The sequence below is a fragment of the Canis lupus genome, chromosome 13 (assembly GCF_048164855.1).
Source record: "Canis lupus baileyi chromosome 13, mCanLup2.hap1, whole genome shotgun sequence".
In the NCBI taxonomy this organism is placed as follows: Eukaryota; Metazoa; Chordata; class Mammalia; order Carnivora; family Canidae; genus Canis; species Canis lupus.
The window spans coordinates 36,464,809-36,492,362 of record NC_132850.1 but is presented as its reverse complement, the minus strand read 5'-3'; the positions used below and the strand labels follow the sequence as shown (position 1 = coordinate 36,492,362).

At 34.6% G+C, this 27,554-nt stretch overlaps 1 protein-coding gene and 1 long non-coding RNA gene across 9 annotated transcripts in view; one reads left to right on the top strand and one right to left on the bottom strand.

Annotated features, from left to right (window-relative positions):
* The window catches only part of VEZT (vezatin, adherens junctions transmembrane protein), a 74,011-nt gene that overhangs the window by 15,746 nt on the left and 30,711 nt on the right, over positions 1 to 27,554 (bottom strand). For 3 of the 7 annotated variants that reach the window (XR_012005855.1, XR_012005856.1, XM_072773130.1), the window contains exons 3-10: positions 27,220 to 27,306; positions 25,888 to 25,926; positions 20,030 to 20,205; positions 17,686 to 17,961; positions 14,869 to 15,018; positions 10,708 to 10,855; positions 5,859 to 6,193; positions 3,530 to 3,723 (exon numbers count right to left, since the gene is read on the bottom strand). Coding sequence is in view for 4 of the 7 variants with exons in the window: in XM_072773130.1 (XP_072629231.1) it covers positions 3,530 to 3,723; positions 5,859 to 6,193; positions 10,708 to 10,855; positions 14,869 to 15,018; positions 17,686 to 17,961; positions 20,030 to 20,205; positions 25,888 to 25,926; positions 27,220 to 27,306 (1,405 nt within the window). In the remaining 3 variants the exon portion in view is untranslated. The remainder of the gene's footprint in view (positions 1 to 3,529; positions 3,724 to 5,858; positions 6,194 to 10,707; positions 10,856 to 14,868; positions 15,019 to 17,685; positions 17,962 to 20,029; positions 20,206 to 25,887; positions 25,927 to 27,219; positions 27,307 to 27,554) is intronic. The other 4 variants (XM_072773127.1, XR_012005857.1, XM_072773128.1 and 1 more) reach the window with 4 other exon arrangements.
* Positions 16,375 to 27,554, top strand: part of LOC140602897 (uncharacterized) — a 35,048-nt gene continuing 23,868 nt past the window's right edge. Inside the window, exon 1 of one of the 2 annotated variants that reach the window (XR_012005876.1) lies at positions 16,375 to 16,811. This is a non-coding gene — a long non-coding RNA (uncharacterized lncRNA). The remainder of the gene's footprint in view (positions 16,812 to 27,554) is intronic. The other variant, XR_012005875.1, reaches the window with a different exon arrangement.

The window sequence follows — 27,554 nt, the reverse complement described above, 5'->3', positions numbered from 1 at the left end:
CATTTACACAGATATATCTCACCACCCTATGTGCTTAGAAATGGTAAAATCCCAGTGGCCAGGAGTACTTAGCACCCACATCTTGGTTTCTAAATACCATTTTTCCACTAAAGGAATAGGGCATCTTGGATACATGGCTGTTATTAGGGCTAGGGGCAAAGTAAGTATGAAGAAGTAAAGAAGTAGTCAAAGAATGATGATGGCACAAACCACCTTGAATAGGCTCCCTCTGGTTAAACTTTGGGCAATTTGAGCAAAATAGTACTATAATACTAACATGTAATATAATACTAACATGTAATATAATACTAACATGTAATATAATACTAACATTTAATAATCCTGTTTGACTAACAAATTATGATCTACAGAATAAAATAAAAATCCATACATCCATATTGATATAAATAAGTGGAAAACGGGGGATGCCTGGGTGGCTCAGTGCATAAGCACCTGCCTTCAGCTCAGGGTGTGATCCTGGAGTCCTGGGATCGAGTCCTGAATCGGGCTCCCTGCATGGAGCCTGCTTCTCCCTCTGCTTGTGTCTCTGGCCCTCTCTCTGTGTGTCTCTCATGAATAAATAAAATCTTTAAAAAAAAGTAAGTGGCAAAAGGGCTGCTTTGCCTCACAACAAAATGCTAATACGTATAAAAGGAAAAATGGAATTAGAAAATCACCATTTGGCAACAATCACAATAATATCTAATTTGAGCAAGAACTACTAAACTAGTAGTTTAGTATGCTAAATGCTAAATGCTAAAACTGTGGGTAAGAAACCTTATTTTATTTTACTCAGAGAATTCACTCTTTTTGGTATCTAATTTTATGAAGTTAGACAAATTAAGAGTCATATAACCACCACTACCCACCATAACCAAGATATAAATACAACTAAGATACAGAACAGCTCCATCACCTCAAAACATTTACTTATGCTGCCCATTCCTCCCTCCATATCCAACTCCTAGTAACTGCTGGTATATCGGCCATTCCTATTAAATTATACTGTTTTAAGAATGTCATTTAAATGCAATCATAGACTATGTAGTGATTTGAGTCTGGCTTCTTTTGATTAACACAGTGTATTAGAGATTCCTCCATCTTAATGATGTATCAGTAGCTCATTTCTTTTTTATTGCTGAGTAGTATTCCATTGTGTGGATGGATTTAACAGTTTGTCTACTCATCAGCTGAAGGACACTTGGACTGCTTCTAGCTTTTAGTGATTATGAATAAAGTCACTATAAACATTTGTTTATAGGTTTTCATGTGAACATTACATTTTTTTGAACATTACTTTTTTATATCTCTTAAATAAATATGTGAAATGATCCTAGTGGGGCATATGGGACATATATGCTTAATAGTGGGAAAAAACTTATATAATCTCAGGATATTTTTTTAAATAAAATTCTTATTATGAAAGACAAAAAAAGGCTAAAGTAGAATAAAGAACATAAAAGCTAAATGCCATGTGTGATCTGGATCTGGGCATGTAAAATTACCATTGGATCAATTAGTGAGATTAGAATGGGATCTGTGGATTAGAGAGCAATATTAGATCAATGCTCATGTCCTGATTTTGATGGTATATTGTAGGTAGGTAGGAGAATGCTCTTTTTTCAAAAGTGCAAACAGAAGATTTAGGGGTAATGGGATCTCATGTCTGCATCTTACTCTCAAAATGGTTCAGAATAATACCACCAAAAGAATTTATAGACAGATACTGAGAGAGGTATGGCAAATGTGGTAGAATGTCAACTGAGGAATATGGGTGAAGAAGGCTACTTTGAACTATCTTGTGTCATTTCTGCAGTCTTGAAATAACTTAAAAAGAGCTAAGAACTAACTAAAGCACCTGCTTTTTTTTTTTAATTATTTATTTATTAATGAGAGACACAGAGAGAGAGAAAGAGAGGCAGAGACACAAGCAGAGACACAGGCAGTAGGAGAAGCAGGCTCCATGTAGGGAGCCTGACGTGGGACTCGATCCCGGGTCTCTGGGATTACACCCTGGGCTGAAGGCGGCGCTAAACCGCTGAGCCACCTGGGCTGCCCAAAGCACCTGCTTCTTAAAAAAATCATACAAATATTTTATTCAAAGTCACATAGCCATGGCTACTATGAACATTTTAGTGAGAAAAGTTTGCCAATGACTTATATCTTAATTAGTATCATTATCACCTATAAGCAAAAGCCGCATATGCAGAACATCATGGCTTATCACTTGCCCAATGTTTTGGAGACAGTTTTAACAATCATGTTCAAGTGACTGCTACAATTTACCATCTCAGAGTATGCTAAGGGGAGGAATAAATGGGATGTATCTCTTAATTCCCAGTCATTTCTGAGTGTTTCCATTTAAAGAAAATGTGCTCAAGAAACTAACTGGAATTTAAATAAAAACTTGAAAAAAAAAAAGAAAATGCACTCAAAAGTTCTAGACTTGTCATATCAAAAAGTTTAACATGCATAAATATTTGCATATATTAAAAATCATTGGCAAATTTACCCTCTGCAGTCAAATGCTCTACCCCTGAGCTATACCCCCTGGCAGATTTACCCTCTGAAGAAAAAATTTACTAGCCATTTACATTTTATTTTATTTATTTATTTTTTGGAAGCCATTTAGATTTTAGATATAAAGGAAATCTATTAGTGATGCATCCATCAGTAATTAGCATGTTAACATTTCCTTTGAAAAAAGTTAACTTTCACTATGTAAAGACTTATTCAGCTTCTTAATGACATTAAAGTATTACAGATCTAGCTGTAAACAAAACAATGACTAACAGGATGATAAAGCATTAATTATCTTTGGCAGCAATACAATTTCTACACATATATATCTGATTATCATAAAGGTTCAAGGGATAAACATGGTACTGTTTATAGCACAAATTTAAAAATTAATATGCGAAATATTTACAGTGAATTAGTGAAATTAGTAAAAACTAATATAAAGTCTGGGTCAAATGAAAGCCATTTTGCAGAAGATTTCAAGATTGCCCTTTTGCCCAGCAACACAAGGCATTCCGATGTCACCATTTAATAATGGCACTTAACATATTTCAGACCCTTAATAACAAATACACAGTATTTGCACAAATACACAGTACCGCCTATCATAGCATTGGTTTACTATTTCTGAATTTCTGACATATTTTACCTTAAAAGCAAGACTCCATTTCTGGCCCCTAACTATCAAACTCATTACTACACTAACTGGAAAAGAGTTTCTAGAAGTTCTAATAATGGAAAACACTTATTAAAATCTGTCCTTTCATTAAGTTTTTTAAAAAGGAGCTAAGGATTCAGAGAACTTTCAAATCATATTAATTTGTTTACAAAATAAGGCCAGACTATATTCAGTGTCAATTTGTATGTACAAGTTCAACATTTCTTTCAGTAAGCTAAATTTTGTCAAGTCACTTACATCATAGAGATAAGAAATCCACCTAACAAAATCTTACTGGACTAGAGTAACCATGTATGATAGATGTACATGAAGGAAAGCTCTCACTGGTACCTTTTCTATCTGTGTTTCTTCGTAGTAGTCGGTCCACTTGAGAAATGGCCTCTTCCCAGCAATTGTTGCTTGCCTGAACATGGGGCTGAATCAACTTTAACTTCTGTTCTAGGATTTGATAAGATTCTGATACTAGTTCTTGTGTTTCTTTAGTACAAACAAGTTTTTCAAGTTCATCTTCAAGAATTATTACCCTGAGTAATAAAAACAGAAATGGATTTCTAAAATATTAAATTAATAATTTATAATTCACAAAGCTTATTTAAGTAATAAGCTTATAAGATGAAAAGAGTTCTGGAGATGGAAGGTGATAATGGTTGCACAAAAATGTATACGTACCTAATGCCACTGAAATGTATGCCTAAAAATGGTAAATTTAATGTTATGTGTATTTTGCCACAATGTTTTTAAAAGCTTATAAAAAGTATCACCTATTAAAGAGTATCACCTATTTATTTAACAGAATTTCTTTTACATATATGAGGCCACTTATGAACTGAGAGGATAAATTAAGCTCATTTCATATTTAATAGGAAACAGAACAGAATCAGGGAGATTAGGCATATATATGTATAAATATAATAACATAAAAATTATAGCTAACATTTTACTTGCATTTTACAGATGAGGAATTAGGTCCAGAGAGTTGAAGCAGCTTGCCTAGAGTTATGCAGCTGGGAAGCTGTAAGTCTGGACTGAATCTAAGCACAAAAGTGTAATACCACAGAAAGATAAAGACCATGGTACAAGAATTCAGAAGAGGAGGAAGTTGTTACCAGCTACGGGTACAGACAGGGAACAGCTAAGGAAGAGGTACTTCTGAGGAAGCACTGAAGGATGGATAAAATTTTAACATGTACCAAAATGAAGAAGGTCATTCTAAATGGTACATGGGAAAAGGCATTATGCAGTTTATTTGGACTGAAGGAGTGAGAAATAGAAAGGCAGACTATAATTAGGTTATAGCAAATCATTTCAACAGACTATTTTATACATACTTTGGTCCATGCTGCTATACTCTGAAACCAGTGAAGATTTCTGGTTGAGAAAGCAAATGTATGCCTCAGAAACATTAATTTGGTAGTGAGCACTCTAGAGGCAGAGAGAACAGTAAAAGGGTTAATGCCCTAGTGTCCATACTAGGAAGAGCAGAGGGGATGAGTGAGAATGAGGAGTGACACACAAAACAAATGTTTAGATAACGCTTTTAAAAATTGTGTGCAGCAGTGCCGCAGAGCAAATCAGATCTGGTTTGTGACTGGTATACTCTGTTTGAAAGGCAACATATAGTACCATATATAGAATATTTCATTTTTAAACAGGAGACATCCTTCCCATGCGTAATCCACAATCTGCCCCAGGCACAAAGCCCCTCTTTTCCATGTCCATCCAGTGTAGCCTTTTTCTTCCCTGAGCCATCTTCCCTCACTCTAATGCATTCTACTAAGTCCTATGTAGTTCTGATGCTATTGCCAAAAGTCAATTCTTTAGAGACTCTGGCTGTGCCCAATACGGCACTTCCACTGAAAATTTTTCTCTGACATATACCCAACATTTGTTGTCCCCTCAAGTAGAGATTTCCAGGATCAAGTACATCAACTATAATCTCATCAACTCACTGAATTCCCATGCCTTTCCCTGATTACCAACACAACATGACCCCAACCATCATTTGATTCAGTCATATATTAGAAGTATCTGTTACAGAAAAATGTCACTGGACTGAATGGATCCTACATCTGACCAAGGCAGAGTACCAATAATACCAGGCCAAGTAGAAGAAAAACAAATATAAACTATGGACCCTGCATTTTACTATTCAACTTGGGCCAAAAAATGTGTCCTCTGGTTCAGAAAATATCCAAACCTGCTATAATTTATTTTTAAAAATTGTAATATATTATTCTTCAGCTATATATATATTATTATTCAGCTATATATATACCAATACCTTTATAACTTACTGTTCCAGGGCTGGCAGCTATGTTCCTTAAATTGTAGGCTCCAGGTTAAGAGCCCTAATTAAAGAGTTAAAACAAGCTCAATCTTTGTTAACATCTCCATTTCAGCTCTCAAACAGAATGAACACCTGCTTTTGTCTTAGGTTTCTAGGTTTTCTGTTGAAATCAGACAAAGTTAATACTATAAATGACTCCCCCAAATTATAGAACTTAGAATCATTCTTTCTCTGCTACATTAATAGCTATAAACCATCCTCCATGCTGCATGTCTCAATTTTGCTGCTGCTTTCTAGCTATGACACAAGCCAACAGCCAGAATGAAGCTTGCTAATCATGGGGACATTTTCTTATTTGGCTTCTAAACTTACTCATTCAGTAATGCTTTGAGATGGAGTTGCAAGCTGCGTACTGCTGTGTGAACGTTATTCAGTTCTCTTGACTTCTGTTGAGTTTTGGATAGACGTTGGGGTACTACGGACTGGTGCTGAGTTTCAAAGTACCGATAAAACTCATAGCTGCGCTTAAGCTCTTCCAAGCAGGCAGAATGAGCATGAGGTAGACCTTGAGTCACATCAGATAAAATACGATGAGGCAAAAGTGCTGGAGTAAGTAAGGGCCTGGGAGGTGAATTAGTTGTAGAAAGTAGTAGGGCTAACCGTCTGAAGAACTCCGAACTCTGTGCCACCCAGAGTTGAAACAAGACCTAAAAAGAAAAAGGGACTACATCAATAAAAAAAATTGTCAAAATTCAAAACAAACATAAATTTGTTTATCTTAACTTCTGGTTAAATTTCCCACTTTATCCTAAGTAATGAGTATAGCTGAGTTTGAACTAATCCTGAAGAGTAGCCAAGAATGTTAGATTGAGTTATGTAGTCATAGTATGTGAGAACTTCTAATATAAATATAGCATGTAACACCAGTATGTATTTTAGAATAGTTCTATCCTAGAAAAGAAGTGTTGATAACGAGATACACTTATTAAAAATGAATATTCCTTGATGCATTACTTAAAAATTTTACACAAAGTAGAAAAGAAGACAGTAGGAATAATGGACCTATGGAAGTCCAAAGAAATGAATCAGTGATGCATCCAAAATTTTGGGTTCAAAATTATATCATTTTGGTCTAGGGAATAGCTAAGAAATAACATAAAAATCAGTCCCAAGTGTTCATAACTCTGAATGTCTGGCACGAGAAACTGCAAAATCCACTCTTGAGAGATACACCCTGAATCAACAAAGGATTTCTCCAGATGTAGTACTGTTCAAGATGTGGACAATATCCCACAAATAAACAAATACATGAGGAAGCAATCTAGTATGAGTAAGAGTGGACAACAAAAAGATAAATGAACACTTGGATAATTCAGATTTTAATTTTTCACAGCCGTAGAAGTAGATATTACTTTGATTGCTTTAGTAAATGAACTTTAAGTTATACAATTAATGTATTTAATATGAACCTATTTTACTATTAACTTGCTTTTTTTAACTGAGCAAAGTCAAATTTCTAAACTGCTAAAGACACACTATCTAGGAATTCTTGAATTTATATAAACAGCTTACCTCCCAAGTCTTCTTATTTAATAATTTTGTGACTGCAATTATTTTCTTTAGTCTTTTATTTGATCATTCAGCAAAATCTTGAGCACCTAGATATTGATAATGTTCTAGGTGTTGATAATATGACAGAGTACAAAACTGAAAAAAAAATTCTTTTTTTTTAAGGTTTTATTTATTTATTCATGAGAGATACACAGAGAGAGAAACAGAGACATAGGCAGAGGGAGAAGCAGGCTCCATGCAGGGAGCCTGAGGCAGGACTTGATCCCAGGACCCTGGGATCACGACCTGAGCCAAAGGCAGATGCTCAACCACTGAGCTATCCAGGTGCCCCCAAAATCCTGTTCTTGATGGAATTATATTCAGGTGGCAGGGGTAGCAAAAGATTCTAACAAGTAAAAGATAGTTTCTTGGCTGATGAGCTATGGGAAAAAACACAGCAGAGAAGGGGAATAGTGAATGTGTGTATACATAGGGAGAGGGAAAGGGAGAGAGGCAGAAGGAGGGAAAGATGGGGTGGCCAAAAAGGTCTCTAAAAAAGTGTCATCTGAAGGAATTGAGCCATGGGACTATTAACAGGGAAGAGAGTTACAGGAAGCAGGAGGTTCAAGTGCCAAGTCCTGTAGTAGGAGTATACAGTATGTGGCATATCTGAAGAACAGTAAGGTCAGTATGGCTGGGTACAATAAGTAAGGGAAGCATGGTAAGCAATGAAGTCCCTGAAATAACTGGCTTTTATTCTAAGAAAAATGGGGAGCCGCTGAAGGGTTCTGAACAGTCAGAAGGTTACTACAATAATCCAGGTGAGAGTTAAAGGTAGCTTGTACGACACTGGTTAGTGGCTAAGAGGAGAGCGATAGTGAGACTCTGGATATACCATAAAAATAGAACAAAGACAATCTCTTGACAGACGGTTTATGAGAGTAAAGTGTTATCAAGGATGATGGAGTTTGGGCCACAGCAATGGAAAGAGTTAAGTTGGCATAGCTTAAATCATTATTGAATCACTACTACATTCTCCAGTTAAACAAAACTAAGAAATATACATTTTTTCCCATTTGTTGTTTGGATAGGGAAGTGGCTCTGGATAACAGCATAACCACTGCTTATGGGCAAATAGCATTTAAAGCATTTTTTAAATGCTTTAATGATTTAAAGCATTTTCACAAAATGGGGATTTTTTTTTAAAGCAGGAAAAATACTTTAAAAAACCTAAATGAAAAAACTAGATGAAAAAACCTAGTTAAAAATTTGAACAAAGAAAAGAGAGATAAGGATTCTATTATACTTAATATTCCATATACATTGCCTTGGGCACAACAAAGAGTAGTTTTTTTTTGTTTAAAGGTATACCACTTGCTAAGTTTTTCTGAGAGAAGATATGTGAACAATAAAATCTAAATCCAAAAGGTATTTTCTTTATAGACACACTAAAAATTACAAAGGGAAACAAAAGGCCCTGATTTATTTGTAAAACATCTTTCACTATATTTTTTTAAAAAGCTTTAATTAATGTTGTCCTTTAGGGAGAGAATTTTCCTTTAAAATTTGACTTACAAAATCCGTTTTTAAATTCTTTATCTGGGTACAATGACAACTATACAAGGTGGCAAAACACTGTTTTTGAACATTATACAGAGGTTTTCAGTAGTTTATAAACTCTATGGACCTCAAGATAAAGCTTCTTGCAGAGACTGATATTCCTGGTAATAAAGCAACACAATCATTGAGTTTGGTTATGGATTACTTACGTGTCAAGATAAAAGCAAAAGCCAAAGTAGTAAAGTTAGTTTAATTTGTAAAACAACTTTAAGATTTTTATTTATTTGAGAAAGACTGTGAGCATGAGAGGGCATAGTGGGGGAGGGAAAGGCAGAAGCAGACTCCTCACAGAGCATGGAGCCTGACGCAGGGCTCAGACCCAGGACCCTGAGACATGACTTGAGCAGAAGGCAGACACTTAACTGACTGAGCCACTCAGGTGTCCCTAAGTTAAACTGCATTACGAACAACTTTAGGGAATCAAGGAAACCAGTAAGAAAATTATTGCAGTAACCTAGGTAAGAAATGATGAGGGCTAGAATGAAGATGGGCAGGAAGGGATATAATGGATGGGTTTAAACATTTTCAAGGTCAAACAGACACAAGAATCTATTGACAAACTGGATACAGGGGTAAAAAGATAAGAAGGATGGTATCCAGGTTTCTAGCTTAATAAGTTGTGTGCCGCCATTTATTGAAATGGGATAGAAAGGTGGTAAGAATAAATCAAGGCAAATTTCAAGTAATAGTAAAGGAAAAAAGAAAACCAAAAGAATTAGAATATTTATGTGAATCTGAAAATTTTAAAGATACAGAGATCAATGCAGTCTCAAAACAAAATGGATCTTGGTATGTATGCTGTCAACTACACTTGCACGGGCTTTCATGGGTATCAAGTGAAGTTCTTAAGATTAGAAACAAAGAGATATCTAAGTGGTGTTTGCTAAATACTGAGAAGGAATCTAAAGACACTGGGACTGACTATTTAAAACCACTACTAGAATCTTACCAAACACATGGTTTTTGTAACTTGCTTTTATTTTGTTTTTTCCATCTTAAAATTTTTCTACTACTCATTTCAAAGAATGTACCATAAATCATCATTAATCTTATATCACTGAACTTTTGTTTCCAATATTTATCGTTGTAGGAATACCATGAACCTACCTAGAGTATATTTTGATTACTTAGATAAATCTTTAAGATTACTGAAGAGTATGTATCTTTCTGAAGATTGATACTAACTGCTAAAGTGAACCAATTTATACTTTTATTAAAAGGTCTCTTTTATTGTTAGGTCTCTCTGATCTTCATAGATAACAACTATTACCAACTTTTTTTTTTTTAATTTATTTATTTTTATTTATTTATGATAGTCACAGAGAGAGAGGCAGAGACACAGGCAGAGGGAGAAGCAGGCTCCATGCACCGGGAGCCCGACGTGGGATTCGATCCCGGGTCTCCAGGATCGCGCCCTGGGCCAAAGGCAGGCGCCAAACCGCTGCGCCACCCAGGGATCCCTATTACCAACTTTTAAGATCCTTAGCAAAATATCTACCTATTGCTAATGAGATTTAAAGTTTTGTATTTATCGGCCATTTCTATTTGTTCCTTTGTGAACCAGTTTATGCACCTGACATAACTGGTCTAGGCTTCATATACCATGGTACTCTTTATGTAGAAAGATTTGTATCTATCCTTGTTAAAAATCACTGCAATTTTTTAACTTAAAAGTTAATTTTTATATAGTCAAATAGATCATTTTAGGCAGATTTTCCAAGGAAAGATTTTGATCTTCAGAGTTCTTTACCCAAGTTTGTTAAAACAAATAGTCATAAAATCATTCATATTGGTTTTCTATTAATGTAAAATCACTTATCTATAAACTCTGATTTAAGGCAAGAAATGCTTTTAATAAGAATTTTAGGTATTTTGATATCAAAATATAAGGATCACCTCATCCAATCTTCATGATGCTCTCAACTCTTAAAGACAGCTTCACAAACATCAAGAAGGATATATTATGATGATAGTATTTAGCCATTTACATTAATATAGCACAGGTACAATCTATCTTTTGGTCAGCCCTTCCGCTCCACAGACAGATTACCTTCAAAGCAGGCAGGCTAAAGCCATCTGTAAGATTATGGGCTTCCTCTTCTGAAATCTGCTCTTCACTAAGTCCCAGGCCCAGCTCCTTAAAAGGCACCACACAGATGTAGTTGGTTACATTGTCACTCTCAGAGTTCAGGGGGTAGGTTAAATTAGGTTAAGGCAATCAACAAAGCCTTTTCATTAAAAGTATAAAGGGTACAGTAAAACCATCAAAGATTACTAATCTTTATTCTGAACTGTGACTTGAGGTGATGAATGCCCATTAAAAAAAACAAAACAAAAACAATCTCAAAATCTACTATATTAACATACCTCTGGTATCTTACAGGATACTTGTGAATAAAGTATCTTTACATCTATCTAAATAATTAAAAGTTCAACTCTTTACAAGTGCTAAAGTGCTAACTTCGTTATTTCTGACCAGTACCTTTAGAAACTGTATCCTGTACTTTACTGTAATCATGGCTGAGGGCCTGACTATGCTCTAGGAAACATCTCTTCTTTGCAGTGTGCACCCCGCAGAACATCATTAGCACTAAGCCTGTTGTATTTAAGTTGTTCCACACAGACTACTGTTCTGTTTCTGCTTTCCTCTTCCTCATGGGCATCTATCAAATTTACTATGTGATATTTTTCCCCTTCAAGAGATTTTGTTTTGTTGCTGTTTTTAATTTAAGGTTTTTGTGGGTGGTGGTGGGGGGGCGGGTGGAACAGAGGGAAAGAGGAAATCTTAAGTAAGGCTCCAAGGCTCCATGCTGGGCTAGATGCTCCCAGCATGGAACCTGATAGGGCCTTGATCTCACAACCGAGATCATGACCTGAGCCGAAATCAAGAGTCAGATGCTTAACTGACTGAGGCACCCAGGTACCAGCCCCCCTTCAACAGTTTTTGTAAAGAATTATATCCATACAATTCCTGATACTGAACTATTTTTATATTTCTAGCATACTCCTATCTGGTCATATAACAATATTTTAATATAGTACTATAGTAAATCTATAAATATTCTATTTAAGTATTTTGTATCTCCATCTGTGAGATTGGTCTAATTTTTAATTCTTTGTAACTTGTGTTTTGGTACTGCAGTTATAGAATCTTCATAAATAAAATGATGTAGGGGAGGCTTCCTAACCTTTTCTATGGTCTGAAATAGTTTTTTTTTTTTTTTTTTTTTCCGGCAGGACAAGAACTAGGATTTATTTTAGCAGAAGTGATGTCCGGGAGCCACACGGGTGGGCCCAGGAGCAGCCACGGCAGCAAAGGCCTGGAAGACAAGGCGCCTCTGCCCTCCCGGCCCACGGCTGCCCCGGGGAGAGAGCCAGAGGAAGCCCAGGCCGCCTCGGCACAAGATGAAATAGTTTTTAAAAAACTTTAAAAACCATCTGGATCTGATAGTTAAAATTTCTTTTATCAATTTAGTTTTTGAACATGTAAATATATCTACAGGATTAAAAATTAATAAGGTATAAAAAATTCATAAGGCATTAAGAGGACAGTAAAAAGTGCCTTCTACCCTTGTCCCTTAGCCACCTCATTTCCCTGGCCAAAGGCAAAAGCAATCACTCTCACTAGTATTGCTCAAGACATCCTTGTGCATCTTTCAAGATATTATGTATACATGCATACATAAAAGCAAATCCAAATATATAAATGTGTATGTGGGGATATATATCATATACAATATATATGTATCTCCCACATATATATAAAAGCTACACACACACACAGTTATGCACAAATGGAAGCATAGCATAAATAATGCTCTGTACACCTCATTTTTTTCCCAACAACATAATTTGGGTATCATTCCACAGTAGTGCATCAAAAACTTTATCACTTTTTTACAGCTGCAAGTTTTCCATTGTTTATATATAACCAGGTGTTTTCTTTTTTAAATGGATTATTTTTTATCACATACCAAATCTCTTTTAAGTTTTTGAAATCTTCCCAGGTCAGTTTTGAAGGTCTGTATTTTGATAAGAAATTAACCATTTCCTCCTACATTTTCAAAGTTGCTGCCCCAAAGTTGTATATATTATCTCCTTATACATATTTTAATTTCTTCCCTATCTATGGTTACACCTCTGTTCTCATTACTAACTTTGTATATTTCTACTCTTTGATCAGGCATCCAAGGGTTTATATTGGTCTTTTTAAAGAAATAATAGGTGGATTCTTTTTTATTTTAATTCTTTAAGGTTTCTTGTGTGGTAAATATGTTCTGGTCCCTGACTACTCTGAATCTCATCTCATACCCCAACTCCCAACCTACTGTGCTCTCTAGTCAGGATGGCCTTCTTGCTATATTCAATCACACTAAAATAACTCCTGTCACAAGATCTTTTTACTCACTGGTCCATCAAATTAGAACATGATCTTTCTCCTCATTCAAATCTCTTTTTAAATGTCAACTCCTTAGTGAGACCTTCCCCTACGATCCAATCAAAAGCAGTAACCCACCAATCACTCTCTATCCTACTCTGCTGGGGCTTTTTACTCTATAATAGATATGTGAAAATCTCATCTGTTCACTTTTTATTCATTATCTAATCCACTAATCCACTAGAAGGTAAGAGTCATGAGTACAAAGATTTTGTCTTTCTTGTTCACTGCTAGGTTTCTATTATCTAGGAAAATGGCACAGGAAACACAAATTTGCAATCTTCATTAGGCTATCCCTTTTACTCCCTTACCCCTCACTAAACTGTTAAGAAACTTGAGGCAGGGATCATGTCTATTACGTGTACCACCATAAATTTAGTGACTGGCATATTGCTTGGCACTGAGTTTATTCTCCAAAAACATTTACTGAATGAGTAACTACTTGAAGTTCACATGCCACACTACCATATCTCTATCTATTTTCATATCTTTGCTTCATTCTACTTGGAATGCAGACACTTATTATCCTCAAGGTCAAGTCCTTAAAAGCATTCTCTGACCCTACTGACCAAGTATATGTCATGCTATGTTGGAAGGTACCCTCAGCACTTATACTGTATTATGAACACCAGCTTATCTATTAAGTACACTCAAGTCTTTAGAAGTAGGGCATATAAGTTTTTATGTCTTTGTAGCACAGAGCAGAGGTATTTAGGTAGCAGGGAATTGAATGGACAAATTCATGACTAAAATTAAAATGCTTTCAATTTCCAAAGTATTATAGTACTGTACAGTTAAAAAATATATAGAAAAGATTTTAAGTCATAAGTCCTACAGTCAAGACACAACTTCACCTCTTACCAGTTGTGTAACACCAAGCAAATCACACAAAATGGAGATTTTATTTAGTTTTTCTCCTAAAATGGAGATAAAAAGACCTAGCTGGAAAGGTATATATAAAGATATAATAAAGCACTCTGTAAACTTAACATTTACAGAGTTTACCCCAAATACTGAAGGTACAAGTAGTGTTTTTGCATTCCATTTACTCATAATTTAAATTATCTATGAATTTTAACTGAAATAAAGATCCTATATACCTTTATTTCCTGATAAACAGAACTAATTTCCTGACTTAGTAAATTTAAGTGACAGACTTACTGTCATGCAGTCTCTGAGTGTTTATTATACACCAGACAATATCTAAGCACTTTACATGCACTAACTCATTTGATGTCAACAAAAAAGAGTCAGGAAGAGTATGCTGTTATTGCCATTTTTAAAATGAATAAAGTGAGGTACAGAAAGTTAAGAAGCTTGCTTAGAGGTCAGCTAGGCAGTGACCAATACAGCCAAAATTTAAACTTAACCAATCTGACTTGAGAGATTCTGTTTTTATGAAAGGGGAAGGATTTCCTGTTACCAGTTTATTCCCATGTCATGACGCATATTTGCTGGGTCCAGTAACTTAAAAATGTCAGACCTAGCAAGGCCAGATTCTCCTGACTTTATTCTTTAGACAAGTGAAGGGAGGGCCTTCAAGTTTTTTCCTTGTTGAAACTGAGCCACACAAGAACAGAAAAACTTTCTTCCTGTCTGTTATTGTTATTCCCTCTAGAATGCTTTTCCAGTTTTAAAATAGAAGTGATAATGGAAATTAGCTTTAAAACAGGCATCTCAGTTTACACTCAACTTATACAGGATGCAACTATGCTATCTATATTCACAACTCTGGAAGCATATTTATTCTTACATATAGACAGAAAAGGATATTTTTTCAGCATATATAGGGTAGCTAGCCTTGCTGCTTGAAAGTTGGCTCTTACAGTTCTGTAGACAGCTTTCCGAAGACCGATGAGATGCTGACTGGGATGCTGTCCAGCTTTATTAAATGGGCAAGCAGCACTGACCCTGTCAAGCAAACTTGAAAAGTAAAATGTGATACAACTGTACAGGTGTCCTAATGTTTTTGTTTCCTCAATCCACAATTCTATTAAACTTAGAAAAAAAATCCTTTTTTGTGATTTTTATTAGAAAATGACTGTAAATATCCCAATTCAGGTCTCACAAATAGTCATTTCTCTGATACATGTATAGCCACCAAAAAAAAAGACAAATGAAAAATTAAAATCTCAGAGTAAAGGCTTCTTCTGATATGAGAAAACAATAAATTTTAGTCAAAATATAGTAGAAATGTAGGAATACTTATGTAAGACATTGCAACTTTTTGATATAGACACTCTACTTGTTAAAATATACTAGAGCAGTACTACTTTATATTCAGTTTTTAAAACCTATATCTACAGTAAGCATGAAAGCCTTAATTATAAAAACTTTTACATTCTTAATATGCATTTAATATGTTCATTAATCATATTTTTGGTCACTTGTACAGAACAATCAAATATTATATAGAAATACATTCTGTACATTCATAAAAGTAGGGTAAAATGACTTACCCACCTGCTGCCACTGGCACTTACCTACTCAAAATGAAGTAGGGGACGCAGAGAGATAACAGGACCAGTGGCCAACAGGGGAATGCAAGTAGAAAGGCAAAGGAAGGGTTACTAGGTAGTAGCAGAGCTACTCTCAAAGCTATTCAAGAAGATGCATTTTATAGCACTTTCCAAAAGATAAAAGGGGAGTACCTATTTGCAACAATGATATATAATATCATCCTTTTATTAATGAAACAAAAAATAATTACATATTACATAGTTATCAGATAATAGTTTTTTCACCTAACCAGTAACCTTTCCTAGTAACAAAACAAAATATTGAAATTTATAAATTTCTTATACTATAACCATAAATTTTCAAAACAAGATTATCTAACTCAAAACTCTTAAAATATTAAATCAAACTAAAATACATTCAGACATTAACGAAATGAGACAAAAAATGGTTAAATTCCTTGCTAAAGATGACAAATCGAGGCAGAACAAAACACATGTTTTCAATTTATGGTACTATTATTGAGTTTCATTTTACTAATAAATCAGTTGTAAAGATGACAATATTTCTAAAAGCGTTATGGTTCAAGATTCATTATCCTTCATAATTTTTTCTCAATCCATTATCCAGTTAGATGGAGATAAGTGAAACAATTTTTTCCAACATTTCTTTTGTCTGACTGCACGTCAACAGAGTTGTAATCTAGTGGTAAGTCCTGTCTAGCTGGCCTATTTTAGCTCTTTGTGCCAATTCTATACATAATTCTCTAATGTAAGTTGGAAAATGACAAAAAGCACAAAATCCCCTATATATGCCTAAACATTAACTGGACACCTAGCCACTCTGCTTAACCAATCTTCTCAATGAAATACTGTGCAAATCAAGAATGAAAAGGAGCTATTTTTAACTTTTAAAATCAAGATGCTCAAACAACTTAATATTTGCTATTCTCTACCAACAAACAGACTTTAACTATAATAGAAGGACAAAAATTAACAGAGAACTATTACATTTTGAATTAAGCAGAAAGGGAAATTACAAAATCTCCTTCATGGCTTGGCATTGTTTAAACACTGTTCTAGAATGCAACAGAGTGAAGAAGGAGATGACTACTGGAGATTCTTCTACTACCTGTGTCATGATTTTCCATAGACAGTTTTCCTGTCAGTACTATTTAAGTGTTATTCTAGAGAATGGCAAAGTGAAGAACGAGTTGACTACCCACGGTTCTTCTGTGCTCCCTTTATGTGATTTTCCAGGTATTAGTAAAATTAAGAGTAATTATTATTCTTCACCATATACTTACTTTCTCCCACCTACATATTGCAAAGGTTATAGGAGTTAAATAAATCATCATATAGTACAGTACAACTGTTATTTGCTAGTGGTTAGTAGGTAGCCTAGTGGGCTGGAAACAAGCTCTAGAGTCAGGTGGAATAGATCTGAACAATTGCTCTCCCATGTGTAACTGTATGCTTTTAGTTATATGTAAAATTACCTAACACAGTATTTGGAACATAAATAGTACTCAATAAATAAATATAACTACCCTTTTAATAAACACCCTATATATCTGGTAGCTTAATATTTAATTATGAATAGACTAGAATATTTAATTTAACTTCCTGTGAGAAGGTGAAACATCATTATTTGTCTGATATTCTGAGAGTATTAGTGCCAAAATATCTTCTAACATTTACCTAAGGAATATCCTTAATGCATGTCAAAATTTTTCAGAATGAATTCAAGTCCGATACATCTATTGTTTAAACTGAGGAAAGAGAGCATCTGGCAGAGAGTAAAGGAAACAAAGATTTGTTGGGTAATTTTGCATGCTAGGTCAATGTGAGGCACTCTCTCTACATTATCTCATAAAATAATCACATGATAACACAGAAATAATCATAATTCTCAAAGCTCTTCGGTTTCTCAAAGTAGATAAGCAGAATCACACTACATATTAAATCCAGCATATAATGTATTTATTCCTTCACAGTTAATAGACTTTAGTAAGTGCCTAAGGGGAACCTACTTTTTAAAAAAATGCAACACAGAAATGAAAATAGGTAATAAAATTCTAATTTATGGAGTAGAAAAAGATTATTTTAAAAATAAAATGAAGAATGAACTCACAGTGTAAATCCTCTGGAAATGACTTCAGTTTCTTGAATAAGACGTAAAGCTTTTCTCACAAGGTTAGTAAAAGCTCGGCTATTTGTTGCTGTATCTTCTAAATGGACATGGTATTTTTTTAGAGTTACTTGTAGTTTGGCTGTCCTCCATAATCTCAAAGCTCTTATGATCAGAAAAATAAATAGAATCATTCCCCATACCAGCCAGGAAGATACAATCCACCAAGTAGGAAGCATAATGAGCAAACTAATGAAGGCAAACAACACTGAGACATCCCTACAACAAAGAAACCGAGAAAATGATATTCATCAGACCAGAGAAAGATGTATTACTTTAATCAGTAATTTAGGTTTACTAAAATAGATAAAATGCTAGCTTCTTTGTAAAGTAAAACTTAAAAAACTATGATATTTAAACAAGTAATGTGAAATAGTTAAAAAAAAATCTAGCAACTAAATAATGGTGCTTAGGTATTAAATTCTGAGCTAAGTTTAGGTAATACATGTCTTCTGAAATGACTTTTTTTTTTTTTAAAGATATGGACTCCTCTAACCTAAAAACAAAGTATAGAGTTTAAAATCCAACTTTAAAATTTAAAAGAAAAATAATTTTTACTAATTTTTAATATTAAAATACATTTTAATAAGTCATTATTTAATAAGTCATTATTATTTTTTTTAATAAGTCATTATTATGAGTTCTTTTCCCAAGTCAGACACTAATTACTTGCACAGAAACAAATATCTCAAGAAAATATAAGTATTTTTCCAATAGAAATAATATATACTTGAGTAACTGTTTCATTTAAGTCATCTAATTTTAAATAATCACTATCATAAATCTGGAATATACATACTTATAGCAGCCCATAATATGCACAAGCTTTGTACTTTTACACTGCTTTATTTATTGATTGATTTTTAAAAGATTTTATGTATTTATTCATGAGAGACAGAATGAGAGGCAGAGACACAGGCAGAGGGAGAAGCAGGCTCCATGCAGGGAGTCTGATGTGGGACTCGATTCCGCGACTCCAGGATCATACCCTGGGCCAAAGGCAGGCACTAAACTGCTGAGCTACCCAGGGATCCCCTACATTGCTTTAAATTAAGTAAAAATATATATGATTTTTTTTTTCTCTAGGTCAATTAGAAATCTATAGACTAAAATACATCTTTCAGGCAATGAAGACTTTGGTAAAAAGGTATACAAGAAACAGGTGAATATAGGGAGATGTATCTGAGGATATCTAGAAAAACACTTAAAGATAGTTTAATAATCATTATAAAGAAAGTCACGTGTAAGAATGCTTCTTAATAAATATTTACCTGCCCTAATTTCTTTTGGAATCCTTTAACTTTCAGATGGTACTGATAATATCAAAGCAAAATCTCATCATATACTTTTATGTATTAACAGCAAAATCTAAAAGTATTTACAGGCCTGAAGGCTGCTTAATCACATCATGGCTAAAGGAAACTTGAAAGTTAAAGCTGTAAAATTCTTAAAACCCTGGTTCCTTGTAGCAGCCCCTTGCATTCTTATATTTGTAAAGGATAAGATGCTTTACTTCATCATGATGCTGAGTGCTACAGATTTAGAAGACATACCTTGCTACCTGTTACAGTATGAAACATTTGTCAGCATGACAGGGAAGACATAAATTCAGAACACTGAGGCCAATGTTATGTAACTGCCTGGATAACTTGAATAGTTCAAGCAATGATTTTGTTCACTTAATAAACCCATACTTTAATAGGAAGAAGACATGAACAGTTCTTTATATATAAATCCTTTTTGCTATTCTTTCTAAAATCATGGCCTGGGATTTCTGCATTAGACACAAATACTTCAAGTAGTCAAAAAGTTTTAAGGATTGAATTGTCAGTCTATCCTCTACAGCTTCTTGCCAACAAATCAAGAATTGACTGTTTTACCTCATGTCCCATCCTATTATTGATATTTCTATAATGTGTTTATGATATAATCTATTAACTTTAAAGATATATGAAGAATTGGCTAGGACTGCACGCACACATGTATACAGATATATGGGTAAGAGAGATTCCTGGGGCAATGTTATGCCTGCTCGTGGGTTATTAAACACAAAACTAATTATACTGAATTAAAATATGTAACAATAGGATTTTTTTCCAGCTTCACTTTAAATAGTATTTATTTTGGAAAGGTACTTAAAAAAAAAAAGCCTCTTTGGTATCATTACATTAATTACTATGTTAAAATGTATGGAATGTTTATGTCTTTACAATAGAGAATATGATGATGGATTTCCTCTGCTAATACCATATACATAAGCAAAGGATAGATGATTTCTGGACAGTACCAAATATTAGGGGTTGCCAAGGAGCAAAGCGTTGGAAGGTGTCCATTTTCCTGTTGTTGAGGTTGCCCTGCAGACAGGATACTGGGATCAAGTAGCTCAATCAGTTCCACATCCTCTTGTAACAGAACTTCCTGTTGCAGGATGGTATGTAGTGAGTCGAGTCGGAATCCAATATCCTTGCCATTAAAAAACCGGAAGAGAGGCATTATTACATACATAATTTTGTATTAAAGGCTAAGCTCCTAATATGCTAACAAAATTTAGAGAATTTATTTTCAGTATAGCCTCCAAGAAGAAGATACAACAGTCCAATCAATCTATCTTTAGTATGATGTATGGGATTTTAGTTTCACTGTAAATGTGAAGCAAAGATTGAGATGGATGTTACTGAGCCACCAGATGTGAATTATAAACTTTTAATAAAGAAATGTGAAGTATCTATAGACTAATAAACCTGTCTAGTTAAGCCTAATTAATTAAATTGCTGGAACAGAGCATGGAAACTATAATCCTGTAACATAAGATGCTGTCCCTGGATACTGTAACAATATGGCCAATAAAGTAAGAATTACATCAGCAGGATCCAGACCTAAAAACAGACTTTGGATATTAAAAACACAACATTAAGGAATGTAATGCAAAACGACACTAACATGTGCATAGCACTTTATAGTTTACAAAATGCTTTCACATACACTAGCTCATTTATTCCTTCCTCTTTTTCTTCTATCAAAAAAATTATATATACCAGGAACCATACTTGACACCAAGGGCACAAAAAATGAGCATAACATACAAGTCTCTACTCTTAAAGAATTCACAATTTAATGAAGAGGACTAAAAAGTAAACAGTTACAACATAATGAGCAAAGAGTGCAATAAGGTGTATGCTGGAGTATTACGAAAATGGCACAGAGGAACCAAAACTTGCAATGAAGTTGGAGAAAGGAGAAGAGGTGATGCCTGAGCTCAGTCTTAGAGCATGCACAAGAACTGACCAGATCAAAGAGTTGGAAGAGGGGGATGGGAAGAACAAAAGCCAAGTCATTCCTTTCAGTTTTACATAGAGTGTACATGGTAAAAAGGTGAAAGACGAAGGGTGCCTGGCTGGCTAGGGAGGAGGAGAATCCAACTCTTGATCTTAGGGTTACAAGTTTGAGCCACATGTTCAGTGTAGAGGTTACTTAAATAAATAGCTAAACATAAAAAAAAAAAAAAAAAAAAAAAAAGGTGAGAGGTAAAGTAGCAATGTTACACAGGTGAACTTCCACAAAAACTCCATGATGTACATTTCCATCCTCCTCTATGTTCTATAGAGGAGAAAACTGAAGCCCAAAGAGAATAAGTAACTTTCCAGAATTCTAATTTCAGATCCTAAATCTTTGGTAATCAGTTATATTTCTCTAAATGGAGTCTGCTGCATGAAAAATACAAAGTTTTATTATGTATTAAATTTAGGAATAGAATGGTCCTATTATAAGATAAAAATAAAGAGAGATCTTTTAATGACAAGGCCTTTAGCTATTAAAGTAAAACTAGGGTTTGAAGGCAATGGATTTGCTCTTCTTAGCCAGTTAATCATTCCCACACAGGAGCCAACCTATCCTGCCTAAGTTGACCATAATGGGGACTTAATAAGAATGCAGTGATCCAAAAAAAAAAAAAAAAAAGAATGCAGTGATCCATATACCTAACTATCTAACTATGAGTGCATGTCCTCTCAATTGTGTGTTATATATCACTTCTGGAGAAGGAGAAGAAAGAACTTTTTTTTTTTTTTAAGATTTTCATTTATTTTTTGAGAGAGAGAGAGAGAGAGAGAGAGAGAGAATGGCAGGCAGAGCTAGAGGCAGGTTCCCTGCTGAGCAGGGTGCCCGATGCAGGGCTTGATCCCAAGACCTTTGGATCATGACCCGAGCTGAAGGCAGATGCTTAACCGAACTGAGCTATCCAGCGCCCTGAGGAGAATATTTTTAATTAATATTAGTCCTATATGGACATATTTATTGATTTTCTTTCTTTTTTTTTTTTAAAGAAAACTCTCTGCCCAAAGTGGGGCTTGAACTCACAACCTCAAGATCAAGAGTCACATGATCTACTGAGTCTGCCAGGCATTCCTTTATTGATTTTCAATTATCTAAAACAAGAACATCTTCTTGGAATGCTGGTCTTCCTGGTAGGACTTTTTTTTACCATCTATGGACACACCCTGCATGCACCTGTGCAACACATTTCTTTCATCTTTAAACCACTGCCTCTTCTCCTTTCTTTTTTCCCTTCCCTTTCCTTTCTTTTTTTTTGTAGTTATCACACAATGTTATATTAATTTCACGTGTACAACACAGTGATTTGACAACTCTATACATTATGCTAAGCTCACCATAAGTGTAGCTACCATCTGTCACCATATAACACTATTATAGTACCAGTGACTAAATTCCCACTGTTGTGCCTTTTCATCCCTGTGACTTATTCATTTTATAATTGGAGGCCTGAAGCTCCCACTCTCCTTCACTCATTTTGCCCATCCTTCTATCCCTCACCCCTCTGGCAACCATGTTTGTTTTCTGTACTTTTGGGTCTATTTCTGCTTTTTTGTTTGTTTTGGTTTTTAGATTCTACATATATGTAAAATCATACAGTATTTGTCTGACTTATTTTATTTAGTATAATACCTTCTAAGTCCATGCATATTGTTGCAAATGGCAAGAATTCATTCTTTCTTTTTTTAAGGCTGAGTAATATTCATTGAATATATCTACCATTCTTCTTTATCCATTCATCTATTGGATACTTAGGTTGATTCCCTATCTTGGCTATTGTAACTAATGCTCCAATAAACATAGGGGTACATTTATCTTTCTGAATCAGTGTTTTTATTTTCTTTGAGTAAATAGTCAAATAGTGGAATTACTAGATTACATGTGTATTTCTAATTTTTTGAGGAGCTTTCATACTGTTTTTCATGGTGGCTACACCAATTTACATTCTCACCAACATTACATGAGGGTTCCTTTTCCCCCACATCCTTGGAACATTTGTTATTTTTTGTCTTTTTGATACTAGCCATTCTGACAGGTGTAAGGTGATACCTCATTGTGGTATTGACTTGCATTTCCTTGATTAAGGATGCTGAGCATCTTTTCATGTGCCTCTTTTCTCTTCTTAGAATCATGATTGATTCTAGGGTCACCTGGGTGGCTTGGTCAGTTAAGTATCTGACTCTTGATTTTGACTCAGGTCATGATCTCAGGGTCATGAGACTGAGCCCAACATTGGGTCCCATGCTCAGCATGGAGTCTGCTTGGGATTCTCTCTCTACCTCCCCCTCTGTTCCTCTTTCAGCTCACTCTCACTCTCTCTCCAAAATAAATAAACCTTAAAAAAATCATGATTCTAACATTAGGAACCAATTATTTGACCCTCCACCCCACTTTCATAAACAGAATAGCACAATTCACTTTATACCACTGTTGGAGAAGGGGTGGAAGGAGGATCACGGCAGCTTTTCAAGTAATCTTTGAAATAAATCTCCACACATTGGCCTTATTATTTGACTTGGATCCCCCCCACAGTAATATTAAAATATTAAGTATTAAAAATTAAATTTTTGCTATAAAAGCTTTAAATTGTACTTTTATGAGACCTCTATGCACCTATATATGGGAAGTTTAAAGAAGCTTCACTAAAGGAAGGCTATAGCTCAGAGATAGGGGGAAAGCTATTAACATAAAAGAGAGCTTTCGCTCTTCATAGTTCCTTGTATAGATATGTTGCTTAATGAGGTACACATTTTCTTTAACATCATCCTTGGCATCAGACCTGTCTGCAAAAGTGGGTTGTTTCCTCAAAACTATTCTGCTCTGAGGCAGTACTAATAGCTCTAGGAATATGTGATTCTAGAATGTGACTCACTACCTAAAATCACCTAAACATACAAATAAACTTGAAAGTGACCAAGACACTCTAAATAACTAAAGCAGTGTTATCTAGTACTAGACTGCCTCTACAAAGGAAGAATTTGGACTATATTCTGATCATAAAATGAAAGATTTATTAAACTGATAAATTTTTTCTTAAGGATAAATTATAAAATTGTATGATACTCTTTAATTATAAAAATGAGAATTGCATTAAAGAGAGAGGCTGTTGCAATACTGCAATCAAAGTAGTGGGGAAATAGATACCTGTTATATTAAGAAACATCTCCTGGGTAGTCTGGGTGGCTCAGCGGGTTAGTACTGCCTTCAGTCCAGGGAATGATCCTGGAGACCTGGGATCGAGTCCCACATCAGTCTCCCTGCATGGAGCCTGCTTCTCCCTCTGCCTCTCTTTCTCTCTGTGTCTCTCATGAATAAATAAATAAAATCTTAAAAAAAAAAAAAGAAACACTTCATAATAATCCTATTTGGACTCAGGTCCAAGTCTCAAATAAATGAAGACCTTTAAAAGGTACTAATTCTGATTGACTAAATATTAGTATCATCTGTATGATTGGGTGCTGTATGCTGTGGGGTGGTGTACCACGTGAACTTTGGCTCACCCTCAACAGTATGAGTACCAAGACCTAGTTTGTACGTAGGTTTATATCCTGGTTCCACATCTTAATTCTCTGCTTCCGTTTCCTCATCTGCAAAATGAGCCTAAGAATAGTAGCTACTTCATAGGGTTGTTGTGAGAATTAAGTCAATATTCATAAAATATTAAGTGGTGCACAGTGAGCATTTATGTGGTCAGTACTATGTAAGTGTTGGCTGTTAATGTTGGTAGTACACATAAAATAATTAAAATACAATAAAGAAAAGCACCCACAATACAAAAACCTACAAAACATGGCATGGATAATTATTACTATATTTCTAAAGAAAATAAGGATCCAATAGGCTGAAGTTTGTAGGAAAGGCCTTGAGGAAGAGCTAGGACTACTTAGGAAAAGACTGCAATAAAAGAGGAAAAATGGAAAGAATTCTACCACAATATAATGGCACAAAAACAGACATACAGAATAAGTGGAATAAAAGAAAAAGAAGACTGGGTTGGCTGATGAAAACATGGTGGATAAGGCTGGAAAGGTAGTTCAGGGCTAAATTATGCAGACTTTTTCATGCTGAAGTGATGAACTAGACTCGATTTGATGGGTAACAGGATCTTTTAAGGATCTAAATGGAAAAATGGTATGAGAAGGTAACTCAAAAGATTTCTGCCTGTATAGAATGAAAGGGTATGAGAAGCACAGCTAAAGAAGAGAGAGATTTGTTTTTACCCCTAGAGATAGAGAAGGGAACTATTCATGCATCAATATATTTCAATGATCTTGTATATTTTTAAATATATTGTGCTGTTTCATAAAGCTGATGAAGATCAAATGAGATAACATGTGTGAAAGCACTTTACAGGCTAAAAAGTGCTTAAAAAGTGCAAATACCACTACCATTACAATTGTTATAAAAGAACTTTTTTTTTTTAATCTCTAAGTACTACTACTTTAATAAAAAGGAACAATGGCAAAAGGTTCAGCTATCATGGAACAACTGCCAGTATTTTTATAAAAGGAAAGAGGGAATGGTTCAGTATCTGTATAGCCAAAAAAATTTAAATATGTCATGGCTGAGAGAAAAGTCAAGCATCTCATGCCAGAAGCCAACAGGGTAATTCCTTGTTCCATTACTAGTAAATGATTTCTTTGGTATGTACTTCTTACAGTTCTCTATAATACAGGCACAAAAGAAATGCATATAGAAGCTGGAGCTTTACAGTGAAATGTGCGGCCAGTGACAAAGAACCAAGAATGAAAAGATCAGGACTATGTAGACTATGATTAAACCACAGAAAAATGTATATGGATCCATATACCTTACCACAGTCTTAGTATCTCTGAAGGAAGAGGATGGCTCCACCTGGATAGAGATGATATTCTACGTAGGTGACAAGACACTTCATTGACCTTCTCAACATACCTACAAAGATGAAACCCTGAACAGAGAACTTGCCCATTTGGATTGCTAAAAAAGTAATTTAAGTCAGTCAATACATAATAATACTCAAGCTAGAGAGTGGTATGTTATAATGGAGAGCCTGGGCTTTGAAACAGGAGACCTAAGTTCAAATTCTAACTATAACTTTCTACCTAACCATTCTTGAACAATTCACTTAATAAGTAATCTTAAACCAAACTATCTGAATCTCAGGTTTTCCAACTGGTAAACTGCACTAAACCTTATAGTGTTTGGATTACCAAATCAAAATGTGAAAGCACTTTGTAAACATCTCTTTACAAATGATAATTTACAAGAATGATAATTATCATCATCTTAAGGTCACAGACCAGCAGAGGATCCTGAAATATGCTTTCTTGTAACTTGATTATTCCTTCTGAGAGCCATGAGAACTTCCTAACTTCGATTTTTTTAGCTATACTATCTGGATTTTGCATTGCTTAGGATGTACAAAGTTGAAGCACTCCCCCTTGAGGGTCAGAGGTCAAACTCCAGATCTATTACAGTAGAGAGTAAGGAAAAAAGGAAAAAAAAACAAGTCTCCCAGGAAAACAAAGACTCTCAATGGCCACAAATCCAAGTCTTTGGAAAATTCTGTGATTAGTAGTCTCAGGAAACTAAATTTTACATATGAAGTTGTCAGAAAATGATAAATTAATGATAAATAAATTAGAGGGGAACCACTTTGATTTTGTCCAAACTTTGTAATCACAGACTGTGGGATAAGGAAAAGACGGGCTCCTAACGAAATGGGAGAAGATCTCACTAATAGATATATTCCTTTCCCTATTGAGAGGAATACTTGTCAATGGAGAAAGATAGCAGCAGGAAATTAATAATCTAACAAATAAGGTATTAATAACTACCAGAATATTCTATTCTAAATAGCTAATAGCCTCTTGAAAAAAACTATGAAATAATACTAATAAATCCAAATTCAAAGATCCACAACTACTGAAGAAATTCTTGGTGTTTTTTTTTTTCTTTTTTCTTTTTTTTTAGGTGACACCAACAAACTTTATTAACACTTAATAAGGCGGGTAGTCTTCCTTCAGAGATTTTATTCTCCTTTCAGAATTTCTATTTAGAATCAATCACTGCCCAAATCAGTAGCAAAACATTCTGATTCACTAGATTCTGTCACTAATAAACCGGAGCTCAGAAAACTGACAAAGAAGTAGAGCAAACACTTACCAACTTGTGAAGTAAGTCATCTTTCTTATTGTACTGAGAAAAAATCCAAGTTTTGATGGTTTCAGCCACTTTTAACAGGATGCCTTGCTGAAGGAGATGAATGACATAGTATAGGATTTATTAAACATATCCAAACAGCAGAAAAACTTCAAATAACTTACTTCTAATCAATCAGAATTTTTATTAGAAAAAGGGAGAAAAGAAATCATCTAGGTTATATCGTTTGTCACTATGTCTCAGGCTTCTTAATAGTTCCTACATTTACTTGCACATCAGAATCACCTAGAGATTTCAGTTAGAAATATAACTCTTGGGTCCCCAGACTAAAGGTTCAG